The 10,919-nt window shown below is 42.9% G+C and overlaps 1 protein-coding gene across 1 annotated transcript; it reads right to left on the reverse strand.

The window, feature by feature from the left end:
• Window positions 1–333: 333 nt before the first annotated feature.
• On the reverse strand, window positions 334–10,329 carry TMEM222 (transmembrane protein 222). Its single transcript, XM_075853440.1, has 6 exons — window positions 10,190–10,329; window positions 6,022–6,106; window positions 3,163–3,194; window positions 2,983–3,079; window positions 2,262–2,389; window positions 334–864 (listed from the first exon to the last, which is right to left on the reverse strand). The coding sequence occupies exons 1-6, from the start codon at window positions 10,309–10,311 to the stop codon at window positions 777–779; spliced, it is 552 nt and encodes a 183-aa protein (XP_075709555.1). The 5' UTR covers window positions 10,312–10,329; the 3' UTR covers window positions 334–776.
• Between the last annotated feature and the right edge of the window lie 590 nt (window positions 10,330–10,919).

Here is a 10,919-nt window from a genome sequence, read left to right on the forward strand (position 1 = left end):
TTTATCCACTTTCCAGCTCTTAGTACATTTATTTAAAGTCTCAAACAACCCCATTAACTCAGTTGGTGATATTTTCTTGTCTGACATCATAGAATTTATCAGTAACAATCGAGAAAACTTTGAAGCACGTCCTATATTGTTCCGGCTGATTGAAATGCATCATTATGAATTGATTGTTTCAGAACCAATGATGCTTGGAATTGGATCATTAAAGATTTTTGCCGGCCAGCATAATTCAACAGTATCATTAACACTTACCTGAAACACAATAATGCGTACAATATGATCAATTGTGTTATTCTTAGCTATAGATAATAGCAGACTGGATACTGGTAAAATTGAGTGAATCAAATTTATTTTCATTCACATATAAACACACTAACAGGTAAACCACAGGTGTTTGCAAAAAAAAATAAAAAATGGCATGGAATTATATTCCATATTTTATTTACAGTCGTACTGTGCTTATGAGTGAGCTCTTGACATCAACTACTTGTTTGGCTAGTTTACATGAGAGTCTGGGTCATGTAATAGTTAGTAAGAGCATCGGCCTTCCTGAATGATACTGAAAAAAGTTAAGACAAACTTTCCTGTAATTTTCCGGGTGGTTCAAGGAAACAAGATTAAAGAGCCATGCAAGCCTCAAGGGAAGTGAGTGTAGGCAGAGAAGTTCCACAATATGAAGACACAGTCTTCTGTTCCATCTCACACTTTATCCCAGACAGGGCACAGGGTCTGGATGGTAGACATTGATTTGGGAGTCCACATAGAAAATTTCACCGCAGGTATAAGGTAAGAATGACTGTGAGAATTGCCCCTACCAGTAAAAGGAATGGAACCCAAGTCTTCAGAAAGCCTCCAACACTAGAAGAATACATATACTGGTCACTGTTAATGGACAACATGAATATATTCTTCAGGGGCATAGCTAGGAAGCTGCAGGCAACTACCTCCGATGCAGTCAGATAGAGATGTGGAGTGCAGGATGAGGATGTCTGGAGGTCCTGCCTTCCTTCTCCCTCGCCTGACTGTTTCTTTAAAGGGAACCTGTCACCAGCATTTTACCTATTGAACTTTACTTATCCCTCACTGGCCGCTGCTATAAAAAGTTCATTGCCGTTATCCCCTCTCCTAAACTCCTCTTCCAACTGTAAATAATGGTATGCAAAGATTTTGCGCCTTTTATCGTAATAATCCGGTGTCCCTTTGTGCGCACACACCAGAATAGGACATCAATGCTGTCAATCAAAAGTAAGGAGGCGGGGTAAACTCGGAAAGACTTGAGGAATGAAGATTTGACTCTTTTCAAACGAAGATCTGACTCTTTTCTGCTCATTAGCATACGGTGTGGGAACACTAAAAAGCTGAGTACTAAAGCTACAGAGCCGACTAAGAAGATAATTATAGGTTACCGTATATAGAAATTATTTTTCAGCACTGCCACCAGGTATTGCTGGTTTAATAGGTGAAATGCTGGTGACAGGTTCCCTTTAAGTTAAAACAGCCAGAGCATCTTGACGGCTGTTGTAACGGAATACATGCAGCAGTTCTGTCAGGTCGGACAGGAGATGAAGGGGTAGGGAGTGCAAAGAGCAGCACAGGCAGGAAGCAGCTCCGTCCTCTGCTCACCACAGCGCCCCCTACACTGCTGATATGTGACAGCTAGCTGCAGGAGAGGTAAGTATGCGTGTGACTATATATATGTGTGTAATGCGTATACATATATGTTTGTTGTGTGTGAGGTGTATAAATATGATGTGTTATGTATAGGTGTGTGTAATATGTTTGTACATGTTATCTGTGTAATGTGTAAGCATTTAAATATGTGTGAAATATTTATGTATTGTGTATATGTGATCATATGTAAACATGTGTATGTAATGTGTGTGTGTAAATATGTGTGTGTAAGAAACGTGTGTATATATATATATATATATATATATATATATATATATATGTATGTGTGTATGTGTGTATGTATCATTATGCTGTACTATATATTTAGGTGGCGAAGCAGTGCTGTGTTTATGTGCAGTATACCAGTACAATGAATGTGTGCGGTATAGTGGTATATTACGTTACATTTTTTGTGAGGAAGGGGCAACTTTAGTTATGTTCTAGGTGTGTGTATGTGTGGTGGTAGTACTGGTGTGGCGTTACACTAAATATTTGCCCCGGGTAAAGAAATGCCTAGTTACAGCGTTGATATACGTACATATAAAATTCAGATGGGCAGAAACATACAAAAGGTGTAAACCTACCTGACATATCTGCTGTACATCAGGCTGTAAATACAGAGTTTCACCATATTCCAGGATGTGTTATTGTATTTCATTAGGTTCATCGCCATAGCCACATGGGAATGACAGTTATCACAGCACAGGTTGTGCTACAAAAATACAGTAATAGACATAAGAACTCTAGAATTCTACAAGTTTATACACAGTATAAATAAGGGCCTGTTCACATCACTATTCGCTTTCCGTTCCGGGGTTCCGTCGGAGGTTTCCGTCGGGTGAACCCCGCAATGGAAAGTGAAACCACAGCTTCCGTTTCAGTCCCAATTGATCTCAATGGTGACGGAAACATCACTAATGGTTTCCGTTCGTCACCATTCCGGCAGGTTTCCATTTTAACGTCGGAATCAATAGCGGAATCGACAGTGCTAATGATTCCGTCGGAAAACCGGAAACCTGCCAGAATGGTGACAAACGGAAACCATTAGCGATGTTTCCGTCACCATTGATATCAATGGTGACTGAAAAGGAAGCTGTGGTTTCACTTTCCGTTACGGGGTTCACACGACGGAAACCTCAGACGGAACCCCGGAACGGAAAGCCAACGGTGATGTGAACAGACCCTTAGATAAAAATCTGATCATGTGAGTGATTTTTATTTGCAGTTATAATACTGTCACTGCAATATGTTAAAAGTACTATGGACACTATGGTGAAAAACAGAATAGTGGAAAACATGACTGACCATACGATGTTTATATTCCTCAGACGCTTCATGGACAGCGGTGTCCCATGGGTTGGGTCCATTGGCATATACAAGATTAGAATCCAACTGCCAATATCTAAAGAGAGGTTCAGCACATATAAAATACAAATGCCAGTATGCCACTTCCCTTACATGCAAAGTTGTAAGAAAGCTACTTACTTTACTGGCTTCCCAAAGGCCATGCAATCCTCCTGCAGACAAAAGAGGGTTAAAAGTTGGATATACTGCTGTACTTACACAGAGACAGAATTTTAGAAGCATAATGTTTGTATTGAGCAACAAAACAGGAGTGCCATGTATACAGAAGGGAAATCAAGTGCAGACTATTGTGTACATCAGTGGGGTCAACATATAGATACTCCACCTAGTCAATAAACTGCTGCCCTGTCCAGGACTTACAGTTTCTTCAGTAGGCGCAATGATGTTGTTTGTAAGACAACTAGACATGAAAATAAGTCTGCAAATACAAGTTAAAAATGTTGAGAATAAAAGAATACTTTCAAAAATAGCACCGTTAATCGTTTTGTTTTCATCCAATAACAAAATACAAAATGAATGAACAGAGGAGAAATCTAAATGAAATCGATATTTGGTGTGACCACCCTTTGCCTTCAAAACAGCTTAAATTCTTCTAGGCACACTTGTACAAAGTTTTTGAAGGAACTCGGCAGGGAGGTCGTTCCAAACACCTTGGAGAACTATACACCGATCTTCTGGATGTAGGCTTTCTCAAATCCTTCTGTCTCTTCGTGTAATCCCAGACAGACTCGATGATGTTGAGATCAGGGCTCTCTGGGAGCATATCATCACTTCCAAGGCTCCTATGGATGTCACATACCCGGCCGGGTAGAAATATAACAATATAGCAACCAGGAAGAGAAGTAGTGCATATAAATCCAGATTAGGGAGATACATATGGTAGCATATAAGCAATGTACAAAAGTAACATTAAAGGGGTTTTCCCATTAGGGACATTTATGACATATCCACTCGATATGTCATGAATGTCAGATAGATGCGGGTCCCACCTGCCGCAACACAGAGCAGTAGAACGGGGTTTAGGGGGCCCCGTTCTAGAGTTAGGTGTGGGTCACAGAGGTGGGTCCCGCATCTATCTGACATTGATGACATATCCTGCGGATTTCTCATAAATGTCCCTGATGTGAAAAACCATTTAAATAATGTAAATGTCAGAATCCATTGCCATCAAAGGGGTTGTGCACTTTCTGAAAACTGATGACCTATCCACCGGATAGGTCATCAGTATATGATAGATGCGTGTTCTACACCCGGACCCCGCACCGATCCAGCACTCCGGCTGCTTCCGGGCGCAGATGGCTCCGGTCAAAGAATAGCGGCCGAGCTGCGGTATTACAGTTCTGCTCCTATTCAAGTGAATAGGAGCATAGCTGCAGTTCCACCGAAAGGCCGCTATGCAGTGGCCGGAGCCAGTGGCGTAACTACCGCTGTAGCAGCCATAGCGGCTTCTAGGGGGCCCGAGCCACCCACCGGTATGGGCCCCCCCATGGCTGGAGGCTCTGCTAACAGCAGCTATGGCTGGTACAGCGCAACGGCACTGAACACTACGGAAGAGCAGGCAGGTATCTCCCCGCTCTGCCATTAAAGGGGTTGTTCCTACAAAACACATGTATCCCCTTGTCCACAGGATAGGGGATACATGTGTGATCGCTGGGACCCCCCCAGCAATAAGGAGAACAGCGGACCAAAAGTCCCCTGAAGATCTCCATCAGAAACCTCGGACTTCCGGGGTCTGTGTCAGCAGCTCCGTAGAAATGAATATAGCACCGGTCGCACTTGTGCGCATGCGTGACCAGAGCTCCTTTAATTTTTATTGTGCTGCCGGACGAAAACCCCGGAAGTCCGAGGTTTCTCATGGAGAACTTCGGGGGAGTTTCGGTCCCCCATTCTCGTTATCGCTGGGTGTCCCAGCATCACATATGTATCCCCTATCCTGTGGATAGGGGGTACATGTCTTTTGTGGGACAAACCATAGGCTACAGACCGTTTGTTTTGGGTTTTTTTTTTGGGGGGGGGGGGCTGGTTGGGGCTGTATGGTGTTATCTACAGGGGGGCTGTATGGCGCTATACACGGCGAGGGGGTGGTATGGCGCTATACACGGCGAGGGGGCGGTATGGCGCTATACACAGGGAGGGGGGTGTATGGCGCTATACACACGGAGGGGGCTGTATGGCGATATCTACAGGGGGCTGCAAGGCGATATCTACAGGGGGCTGTATGGTGCTATATACAGGAAGGGGGCTGTATAGCGCTATCTACAGGGGGCTGTATGGCACTATATAAAGGGAGGGGGCTGTATGACGCTATCTACAGGGGAGCTGTATGACGCTATCTACAGGGGGGCTGTATGACGCTATCTACAGGGGGGCTGTATGAGGCTATCTACAGTTTACTATGGGGTCCAGTCTTTCCTAGTTACGCCCCTGGTCGGAGCCATCTGCTTCCGGCTCCAACTACTGCAGCCCATTCCAAACATTCGGTGCACAGAGGCAGCCAGAGTAGCGGATCGGCCCGGATGTCGGACATGCACCGATCATATACTGATGACCTATCCGGTGGATAGGTCATCAGTTTTCAAAAAGTGGACAACCCCTTTAATGTATGTACACCTTAGGTCTTTTTAATTTGCTCTCCCACCTCGGTTGCATGCTAGTGTAGCGCTCTGGTGCCCCTTTATAACAAAGTCCAGTCTCATGTTTGGAAGCTTTTTACAAAGCATAAATTTGCATGTACAGGCATTATCGCCACCTCTGCATAATACTCAATTAAGCGAACTAACTAACTAATCCGCCAGAATACATATGCATGCAAACTTTGGTGCTGGCTCCAACATTCACAAGTGCCGATGCTGACCTGATGATGTGATGCAAACGTTTCCAAATTTCAAGGTCTAGTGGCAACTTCAGCACTTGTTATATGCAGGCCAGTACATACACACAATAGCCATGCTATCAGTACTCTCAGTATATCTTACTTACAGAAACATAATAGGGGCCAGCAAAGTCTCGAATCACACCAGATGACGTACAGATTCCCATATGACCAATGAATGGGAAAAGCCACCTAAAAAAAAATGCATACATTTGTATTAAATGACACACACTTCAAAAAAATTATACATAAAGAACAAATGTAATTAGTATTTTTTTAATATGCTACTGCTTTCTCCGCTACCACAAAGCATTTCTCTGCTGAAAAAACATTTGCTATTAACCAGCTCATTCAGCTTAGTTGAGTGGACATGTCTCCAGTATGGAGGTGGGGGTAAAAGAGCAGCTACCACGTACTTGTAGTGCCACTCAGCTCAGCACTAAACATTAGACGGGAGAAGTGTAATCCACTTCTCCTTCTTTTTCCTTTACAACAGATGTCAGCGGCTGTGGGTCTCCAACTGCCTTTAGCTCATCATCGAGGAGTTAATAATAAATAGAAATGGGTGGTCTAAAGAGGGAATCTCCTTTCAATTTTTGATTTAGTAATTAACCCTTTAAGGATGCAGCCCCATTTTTCAAATCGGACGGGTCACTTCATGTGGTAATAATTTTGGAATGCCTTTACTAATCCACGTGATTTGGAGAATGTTTTTTGTGACATTTTGCCAAAAAATAAAATCTAGCTTTTTTTCAGGGGCGATTTTCGATTTGAATCTGGATTTTCTTATATTTTTTTTTTCAGTTTATCGAACAATAATACCACGAGATAACTTAATAAATTATTTTCTTTATATAAATAACTTTTTAACATATATTGCTGTAATTGTACTTAAAGAGGCTCTGTCACCAGATTTTGCAACCCCTATCTGCTATTGCAGCAGATAGGCGCTGCAATGTAGATTACAGTAACGTTTTTATTTTTAAAAAACGAGCATTTTTGGCCAAGTTATGACCATTTTTGTAATTATGCAAATGAGGCTTGCAAAAGTCCAAGTGGGTGTGTTTAAAAGTAAAAGTCCAAGTGGGCGTGTATTAGGTGCGTACATCGGGGCGTTTTTAATACTTTCACTAGCTGGGCGCTCTGATGAGAAGTAACATCCTCTTCTCTTCAGAACGCCCAGCTTGTGACAGTGCAGATCTGTGACGTCACTCACAGGTCCTGCATCGTGACGGCCACATCGGCACCAGAGGCTACAGTTGATTCTGCAGCAGCATCAGCGTTTGCAGGTAAGTCGATCTTACCTGCAAACGCTGATGCTGCTGCAGAATCAACTGTAGCCTCTGCTGCCGATGTGGCCGTCACGATGCAGGACCTGTGAGTGACGTCACAGATCTGCACTGTCACAAGCTGGGCGTTCTGAAGAGAAGTGGATGTTACTTCTCTTCACAGCGCCCAGCTAGTAAAAGTATTAAAAACGCCCCGATGTACGCACCTAATACACGCCCACTTGGACTTTTACTTTTAAACACACCCACTTGGACTTTTGCAAGCCTCATTTGCATAATTACAAAAATGGTCATAACTTGGCCAAAAATGCTCGTTTTTTTAAAATAAAAACGTTACTGTAATCTACATTGCAGCGCCTATCTGCTGCAATAGCAGATAGGGCTTGCAAAATCTGGTGACAGAGACTCTTTAACCTCTGCAAATACTTTTTTAAAAAAATCAGAAATACAATTGGAAAAGCGTATATCTAATTGATTATAACTTCTGTGTTCCCCGGCAGGGAACAGGTTAGCAGAACCTATCATCAATGATGCGCTGCGTGCACTAACATCCCTCTCTGCCCATCACCACCTCAGCCGGTCTCCGACATTGCAGGCGAGAGCAGTGTAAATTGCAGCAGCGCCAGGCAGATAGCGCCGAGCACTCTAGGGCGAGATTACATTATAGTGTGTGAAGTCTGAGCAGGACCCTGTGCAGTATCGACCCCATGATGGGGTTTTAAATAAAGGATATTAAGGCCGGATTAACACGACCGTGATCGGACCGTGAAAAACAGTCCGTGTGTCAGCCGGATTTCCCAGCCCGACCACGGTACATGTGATCGGGACTCATGGCATCATAGTCATTTAAGCTACAGTCACACGACTTGCCATTAAAAAGGCTCTGTCACCAGATAAGAATGCCCTATCTCCTACATCATTTTATGGGTGCTGGAATGTAGTGAACAGCAGTGTTTTTTATTTTGAGAAACAATCTTTTTTCAGCAAGTTATGACCTTTATTACATTTATGCAAATTACTTTCTTAATGCCCCAGTGGGCGTTTTTTAACTTTTCACCCAGTGGGCGTATTACAAAGAAGCGTATGACGCTGACCAATCAGCATCATACACTTCTCTCCATTACACCCAAACTTGTTTCACTGAACAGCGTGATCTCGCGAGACCACGCTGTGACGTCACTTCCGCTCACAGGTCCTTCATCCCTGCGTCTGAAGACTGAACATAGATCGTCTCCAGGCGTATGAGAAGTTACAGATGTCGGATTTGCAGCAGCATCGGAGGAGGCAGCATCACACAGTGCAGGTAAGCATAGAGAACTCCCTAGAGACGAAGGACCTGTGGGCGGAAGTGACGTCACACGAGATCGCGCTGTTCAGTGAAACAACCTTCAGTGTAATGGAGAGAAGTGTATGATGCTGATTGGTCAGCGTCATACACTTCTTTGTAATACCTCCACTTGGTCAAAAGTTAAAAAACGCCCACTTGGGCATTAACAAACGAATTTGCATAAATGTAATAAAGGTCATAACTTGCTGAAAAAAGATCGTTTCTCAAAATAAAAAACACTGCTGTTAACTACATTCCAGCGCTGATAAAATGATGGAGGAGATAGGGCATTCTTATCTGGTGACAGAGCCTCTTTAAAACTGATCAAGTGTCCGTTTTTCACGTCCATTTCGCATAGGTGTCTCTTCAAATGGATCTCCTTTGTCAGGATGTTTTTTGCCCCAATCCCCTGAAAACACCACAGTGCCATGTAGATAGTGCCGCAATGTCCCTGTAGGTAGTGCCACAGTGCCTGAAGTGGCTTTGAGGGGCCTATATATTAGAAAACCCCAATAAATCACCTAATTTTAAAAATTGAACTGAATTTATGAACGATTTTTTTCTGCTGAGTTTTCCCACTGCGTGTGGATGTGATTTCTGCAATGAACTCCGTTGTGGAAAATCTGCAGTGTTTACGATACGTGTGAACATACCCTTAGGCTATGTTCACACTGAGTTTTTCGCAGGTGGAATTTCTGCTTCAAAATTCAGTTTGAGGCAGATTTTTCTCTCCCTGCACGCCGATTTTCGCAGCGTTTTTCACCCGCAGCCATAGAGCACCGCGGGCATAAAACGCTGCGAAATGCGCTTTCTCTGCCTCCCATTGATGTCAAAGGGAGGTCAGAGGCGTAAATACCCGAAGATAGGTCATGTCCCTTCTTTCTCCCGCGAGACCGTTTTACCGCTCGCGGGAAAAAGATGCCTCCGCCTCCCATTGAAATCAATGGGAGGCATTTTCGGGCCGTTTTTGCGACGCGGTTTCTGTGTCAAAAAACTCTGTGTGAACATAGCCTTAGGATGTTTTCCAGACACCATTTCATGTCTGAAGAGACCTTGAGGTGCTAAAACAGAAGAAACACCACCATGTTGTATATATCACATCTCAAGGAATTAATCTAGGGGTGTGTTTTTTACCCTACAGTTGTTATATTGTATTAGTATTAGGCCGTGAAATTATAAAAATACTATTTTTTCCAATAAGATGTAGTTTTAGCTCAAAAAAATGTTCAGCGAGTTTGTCAAATTGCTCGGTAATGGCCGTGCATTGTTGCAGGTAAAACGGCAGTTTACCTGCAAAGTCGTGGCACCAATAATAAATACACCCTTTATGGCAGCACTATTTAAAGGGGTTTTGCCAGTATACATACAGTACAATCATTATATAATGAAGAGTTGTAACCAATTAGATCTTATATAAGTGGTGTTTCCGTTTCGCTCATAGAACATTGCTTAGACTGGATACAATTGTGGCAAACTCTCAGCTGTGAGACACAATGTTCTCATACACCGACAGCAAGCAGAGGTCTTAAAAACACAAGGAATAGTGTCAGACCCGGACATTTTATTTGCCATAAAATCCAATTTATCCAGACTGTCACATAACAGTGATATTAACTACATATAGGACCTGACAGTTAAGCAGAACGCGCCCATTCTTACGTCAGAACTGGAATTGGGGTCCATACAACACAATGAGGAAAACGGCTTCGCTCGGGGTCTGCCTTCATCTTTTCCTCCGCGACTTCCGCCATCACGGGTAGCAACACATCCACTTCCGCCATCACTGCCAGTCAACCGCTCTGGCCTCATCTGCCAGTCGTGACGTCACATCCGACATCCTTCAGGTTCTTGTGTGACAGCAGGTCGAATCTGCTCGTTTGATTAGTGTCTTCATTAGTTTGGATTATTTTATTTTGTTTGTCCTAATGTTTACTCCCAATATTATCTTCATATTACTTTACTACATTGCTAACAACACGTATGCTTATTTGAGATCACAGTCTGGAGGACAGTATACCCCCTTGTGGACAAGTCTAGTATTGCCAGTCTCGTCGTGGAAGTCGAGTGGGAGATTGTGTGCTGATCAATGTAGAAATAAAACAAACTATAATCTGCTTTTTTGGGGGTTCCTATTCACACAATTTCAATAAAATAAAGTGTTAAAGGTAATGTGTATACTGTTTTTTTGTTTCCAAATAAATTAGGACAATTCTGTACAATAACAATATAGGTGCACGCCTTACAATGTGATTTTAATAATTCAGACTCCTTAGGCCTCATGGACAAAGCAGTCGTAACATATTCTATTGGGTGCCAAATGTACGAAGCTATTCTCTAGAAGAATGAGAATGCCCCTATACATTCTTTATCAGATAGATTATAGTTGCAT

This window comes from Rhinoderma darwinii, chromosome 2 (genome assembly GCF_050947455.1).
Source record: "Rhinoderma darwinii isolate aRhiDar2 chromosome 2, aRhiDar2.hap1, whole genome shotgun sequence".
Classification (NCBI taxonomy): Eukaryota; Metazoa; Chordata; class Amphibia; order Anura; family Rhinodermatidae; genus Rhinoderma; species Rhinoderma darwinii.

Excerpts from the sequence above, each read along its gene's own strand:
- TMEM222 (XM_075853440.1), bottom strand. The coding sequence starts at position 10,311 with ATGGCGGAAGTGGATGTGTTGCTACCCGTGATGGCGGAAGTCGCGGAG. Across the intron at positions 2,390-2,982 it reads AGGAATATAAACATCGTATG|CACAACCTGTGCTGTGATAA; the intron begins GTCAGTCATGTT and ends GTATTTTTGTAG. Across the intron at positions 865-2,261 it reads ATGTACAGCAGATATGTCAG|TGTTGGAGGCTTTCTGAAGA; the intron begins GTAGGTTTACAC and ends GTATTCTTCTAG.